Source organism: Callorhinus ursinus, unplaced genomic scaffold, assembly GCF_003265705.2.
Source record: "Callorhinus ursinus isolate GAN/ISIS: 27379988/994484 unplaced genomic scaffold, GSC_fseal_2.0 scaffold37, whole genome shotgun sequence".
NCBI classification, from domain to species: domain Eukaryota; kingdom Metazoa; phylum Chordata; class Mammalia; order Carnivora; family Otariidae; genus Callorhinus; species Callorhinus ursinus.
The window spans coordinates 6,078,475-6,091,737 of NW_027397099.1; the positions used below are offsets into that span (position 1 = coordinate 6,078,475).

General features: G+C 51.9%; 2 protein-coding genes across 4 annotated transcripts; one reads left to right on the top strand and one right to left on the bottom strand.

Moving 5' to 3' along the window:
* Nucleotides 1-1,844: 1,844 nt before the first annotated feature.
* Nucleotides 1,845-4,045, bottom strand: THAP11 (THAP domain containing 11). Its single transcript, XM_025889045.2, has one exon. It carries the CDS (start codon nt 3,549-3,551, stop codon nt 2,559-2,561), a length of 993 nt encoding a protein of 330 aa, XP_025744830.1. The 5' UTR covers nt 3,552-4,045; the 3' UTR covers nt 1,845-2,558.
* Nucleotides 4,046-7,647: 3,602 nt separating this feature from the next.
* On the top strand, nt 7,648-13,219 carry CENPT (centromere protein T). Of its 3 annotated transcripts, none has more exons than XM_025888924.2 (13): nt 7,648-7,824; nt 8,944-9,034; nt 9,172-9,259; nt 9,367-9,463; nt 9,586-9,722; nt 9,846-9,882; nt 10,094-10,242; nt 10,832-11,032; nt 11,328-11,612; nt 11,889-11,979; nt 12,538-12,714; nt 12,807-12,911; nt 12,989-13,219. In XM_025888924.2, exons 1-13 carry the CDS (start codon nt 7,700-7,702, stop codon nt 13,110-13,112), a joined length of 1,707 nt encoding a protein of 568 aa, XP_025744709.1. In that variant the 5' UTR covers nt 7,648-7,699; the 3' UTR covers nt 13,113-13,219. The 3 variants fall into 3 exon arrangements, with proteins under 3 accessions (XP_025744709.1, XP_025744710.1, XP_073736214.1); XM_025888925.2 differs by having other exon boundaries at nt 8,980-9,034; XM_073880113.1 differs by lacking the exon at nt 7,648-7,824 and adding an exon at nt 7,846-7,986.
* The last annotated feature ends 44 nt before the right edge of the window (nt 13,220-13,263 follow it).

Consider the following 13,263-nt stretch of genomic DNA (forward strand, 5'->3'; position numbering starts at 1 on the left):
TCGGCTGGAGACATGATTACCCTTACACTTGTACAGTTGGGGGTCTCCAAAACATTCTCATAAGTTTTTTATTTTTGCACCAGGCAGGGCAGCAAAGAGTTTCATTTTTATTAACGAGAAAAGCGAACTGGCTCACCCAAACTTTCCCTGTGATTTAAGCGACCAGATTGTCAATAATCTCTGTCCCACCCCTTGCCCTTTCATCACCCATTTTCATCGTTTCCTGGGCAATGCAAACATTTGAAATAAGGCCTGTGTCTAAGTCAGGCCTGTTGGGGAAATGCTCTACAGCTAACCCAGGTGGACCACAGGTAAGGGAAATATCATCCTGGCAGCTCCATGCTTTCCCTCCTAGCCGGAGATCTCAGTATTCCTGTTCTTCCATAAGTTTTGAACCTTCACCAGTACACACACACACTTCCTGTTCTTCCATAAGTTTTGCACATTCACCAATACACACACACACACACACACACACTCACTTGCTGGGGACAGCTGGTAAGACCAGGTCTGCACTGCCTTGTGTGACTAGATGCTTATTCCTTAGCCAGTGAGAACTCCGCATTGTCCTGTTTGTGGTGCATCTGGGACCTCCCTTGTTCTGTCATTCCCCCACCCCCAAAAAGCTAAAACTCGAGATAGATTGTATGCACATAACCCCCAGACACCAGAGTCTTGGCCAGAGCCTGGCCCTCACCTGTCCTGGGAGCGCTGCTGAGAGGTCCAAGCGAGCCAAAACAGAAACAGTGAGTCTTCAACAAACAGGAGCTAGGATACACTAAACAGCATAGACTGAGCCTGGAAAAGCCCTCACTCCTAGTGGAGAGTGGAGACTGACAGAGTGGCTTAATAGCTGCCCACAAAGGGCTTCAGTCCCAGCTGGCCTGGAAGGGGCAATGCTGTGCATCCACCACCTTATTTACGATAAGCCAGAACTAACGCTAGGAAGGCAGAGATCCAATCCTTTCCCCAGCCAGGCACCTGTACAACCTATACTCCACCCGTCTTAAAACCAGAGACTTGTTTCTCAAGTCAGTGCCAAGGGCCAAGAGGAGAGCAGAGACTAGAGAAACAGTTGTCATTTCAGTTCAGACACAGGGAAAGCCCCCAGGGAAGTGGCCTTTTCTAAAGTAAGAGAAGGAAGTCATGTTTTATGGACCCCAGGAAGTATCCATTTGTGCCCGAACACCGTAGTAAATAGGGCTAGCTTTAAAGGCTTGCCTTGGCCCATTGGCTTTGAGCTAAGTTATTTGGACCTATAGATAAAAATGTCACCTCACCCCTACCTTATCTAAAGAATAGAAACAGCCAAGAAATGAGTCAAGGGGTCACAAATCCCAACTCCTCCACAATAACATCCCAAGGCCAAGTTATCTGTACAAGAGTTCTTATGTGTGCGGGAAGCATGGCTGGTTCCAGCTGTGATCTTCACTAAGTAACTGCACACCCATGCGTGCCACTGTACTAGGGCTAAAATGGTGAGTGAAATTCAACCGCAGCTGAAAATTCATGAGGAATTCAAAACCCTCAAGAGAAGTGAGCAGTCACAACTTGGTTTAGTTCTCAGTTGCTCCTTCTCCTAACCCACAGCAAACTGGGACCATTTGGTGCAGTTTCTAAACTCTTTGGAGCGAGCTGGGCCAGGAACTCTGTGAGATCCTTATGAAGCCAGGGTCCATGTGCTCAGGGCCCCTTTATGGACAAGCATGGTCACTGAACCATTTCTACTCTCAGGATCAGCCTCTCCTTGAGATCTAAGGTAGAGGCCTGTTGGGAGGTCTATTTCCCCACCTTTCAGGGATACTGAAATGAGTCTTTATAAAAATAAAATGATGAAACCCAAATTAAAACCTTACTTTCTGTTTAATTCGTTTTGCCAAACAAACACAGTGAAAACTTTAGTCTGACTAATTGTACAGAAAATAGAATTTGTAACCAGTAGCAAACATAACAGGATAAACCTAAGTCCCTGGCAAGCTGGATCTTCATCAGCAGGTCACCTAGATCCCCTTGTAGATGGCCTCCTGGGGAGGGAGGTCCTTATAGGCAGAGGCACAGATCTGCCAGTCCCCATTAGAATCACAGGCTGCACCTGGGAAGGAAAAGCACGAAAAGGAGAACTGATGTTACTTGGATCTCTTATCACTACACACGGAAGAGTTGTCTCAATGCTGGCCAACCTCAAGGTGTTGTCTTCCCAAACCCATAGTCTTGGGCATCCGACCTGCATCCTGAGTGGGTAATTTTCAAGTTCAGTGGTTCTGAAGCCTCTGCTTAACCAGAACCTGCAACATAAACTGGGGGTGAGGTGGGGAGTGGGGGATAAAGTCATAATTGCTGGTGTCACCTGTACAGAGTCTGAGGTCCCAGACTTCAGGACCTTGCTTCAGGAGAAAACAAGACAGGGTGCCAGGTCACCAGCAAGAGAGTCCAGCTGCCCTAAGCTTCAGTACTGTCAACCAGTGCCCCAGGAGTATAGGGGAGTTCAACAGCAGCGGCCTAAGGTCCCTGTAGGCTGAGAGGGGTCCAGGAGTCCAGCAAGCCGAAGGGGGACCCATTCACATTCCGTGCTTCTTTCGGATGACAGCCATGGCCAGCAGCCGATCCTTCTCACGGAGTTCTTCTCGTAGCTTGGCCTCGGTGAGACGCAGGTGGCGGATGCTACCTTTCATCTCCTTCATCTTCACCTCCATCAGCGCCAGGATGTCCCGCTGCTCGTTAAGCTTGCGCAGGAGCTCCTCCTCCGTGGTCCCTGACGACAAGGAGTATGAGTGATCGGAGCCAGTATCAGGGAAGCCCTCTTCCCCCACCACCACCAACTGGGGACCCATAGGGCACTCTGCGGCCTCCAGCCCTGCCGTAGCAGCCTCTAGCTCCGACGCGGCGGCTGCGGCGGCTGCGCCCTCTGCAGCGGCGAACTCCACTTGCACGGTCAGGTCGATGGGTTTCACGTCTTCGCCGGTGGGAGTGGTGGGCGCTGGGGGCACGGACCCCGAGGCCTGGCTGCTGTCTACAGCGGCCTGAAGGGTGAGGAGCACAGCAGCAGAGGCAGACACCAGGTTCGGCTGCAGCTGGGAGGCCTGGGCAGTGGAGGCTGACGGCTGCTGCTGCTGCTGCTGCTGTTGCTGCTGTTGTTGCTGCTGCTGCTGCTGCTGCTGTTGTTGTTGCTGCTGCTGTTGCTGCTGCTGCTGCTGCTGCTGCTGCTGCTGCTGCTGCTGTTGCTGCTGCTGCTGCTGCTGCTGCCTGCGGCGGGCGGCTGCGGCCCCCGCGGGTCTGCGTGCTACTTTGCGCTCGTTGACGCCGCGCAGCGGGAAGATGGTGGGGACGCGCACCGTGTAGGTCTTGCGGCCGCCCTGGAAGTGGACGCTGCAGAGACGATGGCCCGTGGTGGGCTGGAAGGTGGAGAAGCACCCACTGACGCCAGCACGGGACACGTTCTTGAGCCACAGGCGCCGCAGTTCGGCGTCCTTGGGAAACGTGTAGAAGTGCAGCGCCTTGTCCCGGTGCGAGTTGTTGTAGCAGCCCGGCACGCAGCACGTAAAGCCTGGCATGGCTGCGCCGCGCGGCCCGCCTCGGCCCGGCCCACCGGCCTCCTGAGCCCTTCGACGGCCCGGTCTGTCTGCCGCCGCCCGCCCCTCGACGGGCGGCGCCGCGCGGGGCCTTTAGGCGGCCTCCCACTACTGCCGCCCGACGCGGCCGGCCCGGCCCGGCGCCCCGTGCCCAGAATACGCTTCCCGCCGGCCCGCGCTGCGCCGCCCGCCCGGCCGCCCGCCTGCGCTCCGGAGTCGGCCCCGGGGACGCCGCGAAGGACCGCCTGGGAAGGAGGACTACGCCCCCCACAATGCACCGCGCCAGAAGCTGCTCACTTCCGGAGCGGGGGCGCGATGATTCCGGCAGCTTTCCAGGGCACCGTGACAACCCACGCAGAACAGATTCTTACCCCCGCCCGGCTTATCCCCGGCCGACTATAGAGGCATATTCGGTTGGAACGCTGTCGCCTGGACCGCCCTTCACAAGGACCCGGAATCCTGATGAGGTCTGGCGGCGTACGCCTCTGTAGTGCGCAAGCGCCTTGGGCGTTTGCTTACGGAAACTACAAATCCCGCAATGCCGTGCGCTGAACTCGGCGGCTGCGGCCTGGGGCGCCGCCTAAAGGAGAGGTCCGGTTACAGGGGGACTAGGATTTGGGTGAGGTTGTGTGTCAGCCGGAAGCGCTTCCCCAATCCTGGGGCCTGTGAGTCGATGGCATTCCTGCGGGGACTGGGTGGGGAACCTCAGCTTCAGTGCCCAGAAAGACTTCAGGAGCCCCTTTCTCTGCGTTGAGGACTCGCTTAATTCAGCCGTGGCTTGAGTTGACTCACTTACCTAAACACGGTCACCAGTAGGTGCCTACTGTGTGGCCGGTACAGTGCAGTGAGTTGGGAACTTTCTAAAAGGAGGTCGACCTGACTACCTTGAGGGTTGAGGGTCCGACTTTTGGATAATAGATGTGAATGCACCCGAATGGATGTCTAATCACAGAAATAAATGCTACAGACTAATGAACAGGACAGAGGAGAAAATGGGACTTGGAGGCCAAGAAAGAAAAAAAATGGTGAAAAGCTTGAGTGAGGAGGGAGTAGCTGGTCCTGAGGAAAGAACTAGGCTAGGTCCTCAAAGAGCCTGGAAGAGGACAGGCAGGGTAGTTGAAGCGCTGAAAGATACCAAACTGGGCTAAGTTAAAAGATTTGGGATTTAATTCTGCAGACGACTGGGAGCTGTTGAAGAGTGTTGAACCAGAGGATGGACAGAATTTGGATTGTAACAAGACACCTTCCCAATCCCCGACTTCTATGGAAAAAACGTTCTGAAGGGCAAGAGAGGCTTTGGAAAACCAGGGGAAGGCCTGGCAGTTGTTCCGGGGATCTACCTGCTAGCCCTCCTTTGCTGAGTTCCCCCTTTCTCCCACTTCCTGCCTTCACCCCTTCTCCAGACTCTCCCTTCACATTTTTTTTCCTCCTGATTACAGACCATGGGTATGAAATTGAAGCCTAGTATATGCTATTTCTAATTATTTGACATAAAAACAAAAAAAGACCTGGCAATTTAAAAGCTTGTGAAAGAAAAAATATAACACCCCAAGTTAACTGTTACTTTTTCTTTTTTTTAAGTGCTTTATTATAAAAGGAACCATACTTAAAATGTTTTGGGGAGGGGCGCCTGGGTGGCTCAGATGGTTAAGCGTCTGCCTTTGGCTCAGGTCATGATCCCAGGGTGCTGGGATCGAGTCCCGCATCGGGCTCCCTGCTGGGTGGGGAGCCTGCCTCTCCCTCTGCCTCTGCCTCTCTCTCTCTCTGACTCTCATGAATAAATAAATAAAACATTAAAAAAAGTGTTTTGGAGGGCGCCTGGGTGGCTCAGTTGGTTAAGCGACTGCCTTTGGCTCAGGTCATGATCCTGGAGTCCTGGGATCAAGTCCCGCATCGGGCTCCCTGCTCAGCAGGGAGTCTGCTTCTCCCTCTGACCCTCTTCCCTCTTGTGCTGTCTCTCATTCTCTCTCTCTCAAATAAATAAATAAAGTCTTTAAAAAAATAAAAAAAATGTTTTGGGAAAATACAGGACAATGGGAAGTGCACTATTTGTCTAATCCCAACATCACCATTGCATTTTCTATTTACAATTAATGTGCTCCATGGTTATTGGCATGGGCTTCACAGACCCATAACAGGAAAAAGTCCCATTCCTCCTGGCCTATGCAGCTGAGATCCACAGCTTGAACCCCTTCAAACTCAGAAATGCAGTCCATGGTGAAAGAAGTGCATATACAATAGTTAAAACATGAATACACACTGTTATATGATTAAATGTTTATAAAATGTGTGCAGTAGGGACAAAATTAAGCAAAAGATCATTGTTATTTGTTATTTTGTATTTTCATTGTCATACTATTACTGATAGAGTTCTGTTCCTCCCTGTCTCAAAATCTACCTTACAAAACATATTAATGAGAGATCAAATTTATATAATTTCTTCATGTACAGACAGTGAAGATTACGCTCAATAAAATTCTACCTTCCAGGGTGCCTGGGTGGCTCAGTCGGTCAAGCATCTACCTTTGGCTCAGGTCAGGATCCCAGAGTGCCTGGATCGAGTCCCCCATCAGGCTCCCTGCTCAGTGGGGAGTCTGCTTCTTCTGCCCTTCAACCCGCTCATGCTCTCTTTATCTCAAATAAATAAATAAAATCTTTAAAAATTCTACCTTCCAGTACATAAAATCACATCAAATCTACACTTAATCCTTTACACTTAAAACACATCAAGAATGCGTAGCTTTCTCCCCACCCCCACGGCCCTGCCCACCCTCTATCTTGTCACCTCTGGAGAAAGGCTAGAACCTTGACACATGCCTCCCTGCTTCCAATCTTGCCTCCTCTACAAAAATCTGTTGTTTATATGGCTACCAAAAAATATATATATATATATATTTATGTGATTCCTCTGCTTAAATCCCTCCAATGGCCTATTGCATTTATAATGTCCATACTCCTTTCCAGAGCCTGTGAGACACCACATGGTCTGGTCCTTGCTAGTCTCTCATTCCGCCCTCCCTCACTTCATGCACCCAGTATTCTTTTTTTTTAACAAGTAGCAAATAGAAAATTTTATCAGTTATGTAAAACACATAGGCATCTGATCTAGGAACAAAAGCATAACTCCACGGGAGACTCAGAACTCAAGTTCTAATTAAGTTTCCATGAAAATTTAAGAAAGGTGGGGAGGGGGTGCCTGGGTGGCTCAGTTGGTTAAGCGACTACCCTCGGCTCAGGTCATGATCCTGGAGTCCCAGGATTGAGTCCCGCATGGGGCTCCTTGCTCAGCGAGGAGCCTGCTTCTCCCTCTAACCCTCCCCCCTCTCATGTACTCTCATTCTCGCTCTCTCAAATAAATAAATCTTTATTAAAAAAAAAAAAAAGGTGGGGACGCTATCTTGGTGAAAATATGGTAATAGAGTCTCTAGCATTATCAGAACTTTTGAGGGCCAAAATTCATCTCAAAATTGCTTGTTTAGAGATCATTTCTACTGGATCACAAACAGCACACTAGCCTTTGGGTCTTCAAACTGGTCTCTTCTAAGGCAGAGTGGTGTTCACAAATGCAACTCTGACCAGGTCACATATAGGATAAAATTATTTTTTCCTGGCCCAAACGTCTCTCCTCAACTCCAGAGAGAGATAGGAATAAGACATTCTAATAATAATGACTGTTATTTATTGAGGATGGGCTTACTATATGTCAGATGCTGAGTTAAATATTATCTCATTGAGGGGCGCCCGGCTGGCTCAGTCTGTAGTGCAGAGGACTCTTGATCTCGGGGTGGTGAGTTCCAGTCCCACCTTGGGTGTAGAGATTACTTAAATAAACTTTAAAAATATATATATTTCATTGAATCAGTACAAGCCCCTTATTAGGTGGGTATCATCCTCAACTTACAGAAACCAAGGCTTCGACTGGTTGCACACATCTGTCCAGGTGCACTCCCAGGTAAAAGTGCCTCCAAATCCAGAGCTTACAACGAACCACCACTACACACACCACGCGCCTCTGGGCGGTAGGGTTAGAACTGCAACTCCCGTGAGGCTGTGCGGCAGCCTCGCGAGAGTTGGCTTAAATGCTGCGGCGGGAAGGCGGTGGCTTCAGCTACCTCAGCGGTTAGAAGGGGATGGCTGAGGCGATGGCGGAGAGTTACAACCGTGATAGCGAGCCTACGACTCGCACGCTGTTGCGGCGCGTGCTGGATACTGCGGATACGCTCACCCCGCGGCGACGCCGAAGTGCTAGAGTTAGGTATGGGAGGGCGCTGCCCGAGCGTGTGAACAACCATCGGAATTAGGGGGGTCAGGCTTCAGCAGGATCCAGCGCTGACCCTGTTTGGAGAGGGAAACTGAGTCTCGGAGAGCCGCAGGGCCCCGGGTTCTGAGAACTGGGTCCACCCTTTACTGGGTTCGGGTGAGCTGTTTGTGCCCCCACCCCCGGGACTCCAGACTGCCACGTCTCAGGACTACAAAGCTCAACTTTGCTCGCGTCTTTGGTTTCTGTCTCTAGGCGCTCAGAATCTGGCCTTCTCTACTGTTCTCTGGGCCACACCTTCCCCCCACACCAGCCCAAAGAGTGTCCAGGCATCTGCCCTGAACTGCCTCCTCTGTGGTCCGCACTTTTCCCTGCACATTCAGTCCCCTTTCCCTGTAACGCCCAGCTGGAAGATGGGAAAGGAGTTAGCACAGTCTGGGCAGAATTCGGGAGGCAGGACGGGCAGAACTAGAAAGATGCTTTGCTAGGGAGCAGGGAATTTGGCCTGACCTGGGGGCAGTGTCAGTGGATGAGGGCTATGGTGAGCTCCTCCTGGTGCAGAGGGTGTGGGAGTTGGCATCTGCCAGACTGGTGCAGTGCCGTTCTCTTATAGGCCCTGGGAAGCTATTCATTGTAGGTTTTAGACCTATAAGTGATGAGGTGGGAGCTGTGCTTTGGGAATCTTAGAGGGACTGGAACGGAGACCAGGGCTGGAGTGACCAATGTAGAAGTTGCTGTGAAACCCTGACAAGTACTAAAAAGGTTTCAAAATATTTAAATATCCTTTTTTGTTATGTTAATGTCAGGAGTGAATATTCTTCTAATTGCTCCTCTTGTCTGTGTGGCCTCTACTTCTAACAGAGTCAGTTCTGTAAAGCCTTCCTCAGCCCCTCCCTCTGGCTGGATCATTATGGTCTCCCTTTCTTCCCATATCCCTTAGGTTCCCCTTCATCCACAGAGCTGTTGATATAGAGCTAGAAACAGGCTGTGGGAGGGGCTGGATCCCTGGCCTTGAGGGAAAAGGTCTTCAAGCCAAGATCCCTGATGAAAGCACATCTCTGCATTCTCTAGTTCCCTCTCCCTACTTAATTCTTAGAGCTGTTGGTCTTTACGCAGTGCCCAGAAAGCCTTACTTGAAACACCTTCCTCCAGGAGGCTGAGCAGCCCAACAAAGATGAATGTGAGGCGGCGTTCCCATAGAGCCAGGGTAAGTGCCCAGCCCACTGACCACTACAGGGCTCTTGCTGCCTTCAGGGGGCTCTGAGGTCTAGCTCTGCTCTGGAGCCCACCTTGAGGGAATCTCAAGGCAAAGGAACAGAAGGATTGCTTGGTGCTTTTACCCAGTCTATTGGCAGATTGGCCCATGTTCATACCAGTGGGAACCTGGAGGAACAGACACCCCGGACTCTGCTGAAGAACATCCTTCTAACTGGTGAGTGAACCTAACTTGCTAATCAGGGTTAGACACCAGTTCCTTGGTATCCCTCATTCAGGGCAGACTGCCCTGCCATCCCTACCCTCTCCTTGCTGTCTCTGCAGCCCCAGAATCTTCCGTCATGATGCCAGAGTCTGTGGTGAAGCCAGTGCCGACACCGCAAGTGGTCCAGTCCTCTAGACGGGAAAGCAGTCGGGGCAGGTGCACAGTGAATTCTTCCCTTCACTGGGATATTGGGCAGCTCTGATCAGGGAGTCTCTTGAGGGCCCCAGAAGCCAGTATTGGGCTTCCTGGCCTGTCTGAGATAAGTTCCATCCTTGTAGCCTGGAGCTGCAACTTCCTGAGCTTGAGCCCCCCACAACCCTGGCTCTAGGTCTTCTGGCTCCTGGCAGGAGGAAGCAGAGGCAAAGACTGTCAGTGTTTCAGCAAGGAATGGACCAGGGACTGCCTCTCTCCCAAGGTAAGACCCTGGACGACACCTTTGGCCACACTCTCTTGCCCTCTAGAGAGGCTGAGGAGGCCTGAGAGTGGGCTCTCATGAGCCTGGTAACTTACCATAGTTTATTTTTGAATTCTCTTGCAGAGCCTCGTGGGAATGGCAGTGCCTCCTCCCTCACCAGGTGCTGTTGCCTATCCTGGGGTTGGTGGAAAGGCTTGGAGAGGGAGGTATTGATTGTGATGGAATCTGGCCTACTGGTCCCTGCCAGTTTTAGCTTCATAGCATCATGGCTGTGTACTAAGAGATGAGAGCCCCAGGGCGGATGGGGGAATTCTCCTGAAAATTGGGCCTCAGATACCTGACTTTCCTTTGTGCCTCCTCCCTCCCACCAGCTCCCTCAATTTGACCTTTGCCACACCTCTCCAGCCCCAATCAGCGCAGAGGCCTGGTTTGGCTCGCAGACCTCCTACCCGCCGAGCTGTAGATGTGGGTGCATTTTTGCAGGATCTGCGAGATACTTCTTTGGCCTTGGCTTCTCCAGGTAAGGTTGAGATTTCCCTCTCCCTCCCCTGTAGGAGGTGCTGCTGAGTCCAGGATTACTCCTCTCTCTGTCAAGTCAAGGACAGTGAGCAAGCTTGCTAGTAGGTCTATGAGGAGTTTCTGCTTTCTTTCTCCAAAGTGCTGGTGCCAGTCTCGGTCCCAGTATCTTCTAGGATCCCATATTCTTGAGAAGCTACAGGGCTGAGGGTAGGAAAGGTATGGTGTGGTGGCTGGATCTTCTTGGGAGATAGATAAGGGTCAGGTTTCAGGATCAGCTGGCCAGTCAGAACTGACCAGACAGCCTGATTTCAGAAAACAAGTCAAGTTCACTAGAGTAAGAGGAGGGTTCTTAGCAGAGTGAGAAGTGTGGAGGCATAGGTGAGCAGTTTTGGTGGGACAAGCTGTGGAGAGTGTGAATGCCAGGCTAAGAAGTGGGAAGGTAAGCAAAGAGACCTGTGGAAGGAGGATAAGGCTTAGAGTACTAGGTAGTTTTTTCTGAAGGCCACTTGGGGCAGACCCATGGGGTCTGGTGAGTGGGTAGCAGCAGGTAAGTCTGGAAAACAGAGTGTCAACTGGCCTTTCATTTCCAGGCGACAGCCTCAGAACCCCCGTTGCCACCCTGCCAACGGATACCGTGTTGGAGGACACTCAGCCCTTCTCCCAGCCCTTGATTGGTCGTTCCCCCAGTGTGTACCACTCCCTACCCTGTCTCTCTCACACTGAGGCTGAAGATGCTAAGAGGGCTGTCAGTCACAGGACACAGAGCAGTGGGCCTAGGCTGCAGAACCACAGTGAGTATGTGGGGCCTATGGCCCAGAGCTAAGCCTTGGATGAAAATTGGCATTTGTGCTTTTCCCTCCTCAGGCCTATGTGTGTGCCCTGCAGAGTCCCTTGGTTGTTGATTCCTCTTGCATGTCAGAGCAGAGTCGGTTTTGGACCAGAATACTCCAAACAAGTACCCTGGGTCTGCCTCTGGACATTTCTCCTCAGTGACCTAGACTGGGTTTACTACTCTACCTTTATCCTTCTCAGAGCTGCAGCCTTGGCCTACTGCTTCTCTAAACTGTATTCTCTCCCTTGATTCAGATCCTGGAAAACCAACCCAACTTCTGGCAGGAAAGGCAAAGAAGGTTGATGCCCTTGCTGTGAGCTTCCCAAACAACAGCAGTGCTGTTTCTGGAGAAGATGGAGTAGAGCCCTTACAGGATGGAGTTGGTGAGGAGGCAGAGGAAAGGATGGAGGAAAGTTTGAGTGTGAGCAAAGTGGTGGCCACAACAGGAACACAAGGATCTGTCAGGATGGAAAAGTCTAAGGGACATAGAGAAATGACAGAAGCTGCTGAGGCCAAGGAGCCGGAAGGATCTTCAGGAGGTGAGGACATCTCTGGTAGGACAGGTAAGGGGCCCAATGCAGGGATGAGGGAGTGAGTGGGTGACAGCTGTGTTCAGTCTCTAATCTGAGGAGTTGTACCCCTAGGTTGTGTTTCTGGGCACAAGTGGTGGGTCAGGGAGACTCTGAGGGGCCCATTGCTTGACTGGCCAGAGCTAAATGGGGCCCTTGAGGAACAGGAAAAGGAAGCTGTGGGCCTTGACAGTTGGGTGAGATAATCAAGCCTGAGCCCCCTCTAATCCTGCCCTTTCTCTACAGCAAGTCTAGAGTTGGCCTCCAGCACCACTGAGTTTCTTCAGGCAAGGCGACCTCAGTTTCTTGAGCCAGCCCCACCACCTAGCGCTGCAGTGTAAGATCCCATGACCTTGTTCTGCATGGGCCTCTTGGGAAGGGGGCAGGCTTCTGAGCTTGGCATTGAGCACCAAAGGGTTATCCCCCTTCCCGTTGGTATGCAGATGATCACTCAAGAGAGCACCCTGAGGTGGGCTGGGTGGGGCTCACTGAGCACATGTGTCATCTTGGTGCATATATCCAGGTTCTTAGAGGAACCTGGGTAGGGGGAAGTGCCTAAGTCAGTATGTAGTCAGAGAAGGCTTCCTGGAAGACGATTAGCAGAATCAGATAGGCAGCAACAGACTGAGGGTCTAGGACCTGAGGGTCTAGGGCCTGAGCAAGTACTAGCTTGTGTAATGAGTCTAGACTGGGACTTTGGGTCAGGGCCTCAGGAAAATACCAGGCCTCTGTGTGGCCCCTGTCCGCACTGCCTCCCAGCAGACAGTTAGAGCTATTGGTCCACATTAGCCAAGGAGCACATGGGCCCTAGTCTTCGCAGGAGCCAATAAGACTTGTTTTTGATTAGGAGCCTCTTTGGGCAGCATTTTAGCTAACTATCCACTCCTGCTCCTAGCTTATCTTCAGAGCCTCTGGAGCCTCTATCGACCAGGCTTCCTCCCAGGGCCCGAACCCCTGGCCCCAGGCCCCGTCAAGATCCCCACAAGACTGGATTGAGCCACTATGTGAAACTCTTTAGCTTCTATGCCAAGATGCCCATGGAGAAGGCAGCTCTTGAGATGGTGGAGAAGTGGTGAGTCCTGGACACTCTGGGTGGGGAGAGGAGCCCTCAGATCATCAATAGACTGTTCTGTTCAGTCTGTTCTACCCCAACCCTTTTGGCAGCCTGGACAAGTATTTCCAGCATCTTTGTGACGACCTGGAGGTATTTGCTGCTCATGCCGGCCGCAAGACTGTGAGGCCAGAGGACCTGGAACTGCTGATGCGAAGGTAAGTGGGCAGAAGCAGGGAGGTGCTGGGTGTGGGAGTGTTGGCCCTGATTCTATCTCTATCCTCCTCTGCTACAGGCAGGGCCTGGTCAACGACCAAGTCTCACTGCATGTGCTTGTGGAGCGGCACCTGCCCCTGGAGTACCGGCAGCTGCTCATCCCTTGTGCATTCAGTGGCAACTCTGTCTTCCCTGCCCAGTAGTGGCCAGGCCTCAACACCTGCCCAGTCCCCACCTTGGGGACTGCCACACATATTCTTCCAGGTCTCTTCCCCACCTCCCCAGCATCAATAAAGTGTCACAAATAGAATGTGCTGTGTTTTGGTGTATATCCTGTGGCCAGGCAGGCCACGA

Excerpts from the sequence above, each read along its gene's own strand:
- THAP11 (XM_025889045.2), bottom strand. The coding sequence starts at position 3,551 with ATGCCAGGCTTTACGTGCTGCGTGCCGGGCTGCTACAACAACTCGCAC.
- CENPT (XM_025888924.2), top strand. The coding sequence starts at position 7,700 with ATGGCTGAGGCGATGGCGGAGAGTTACAACCGTGATAGCGAGCCTACG. Across the intron at positions 9,464-9,585 it reads CGGGAAAGCAGTCGGGGCAG|CCTGGAGCTGCAACTTCCTG; the intron begins GTGCACAGTGAA and ends CCATCCTTGTAG. Across the intron at positions 12,715-12,806 it reads CTTGAGATGGTGGAGAAGTG|CCTGGACAAGTATTTCCAGC; the intron begins GTGAGTCCTGGA and ends CCCTTTTGGCAG.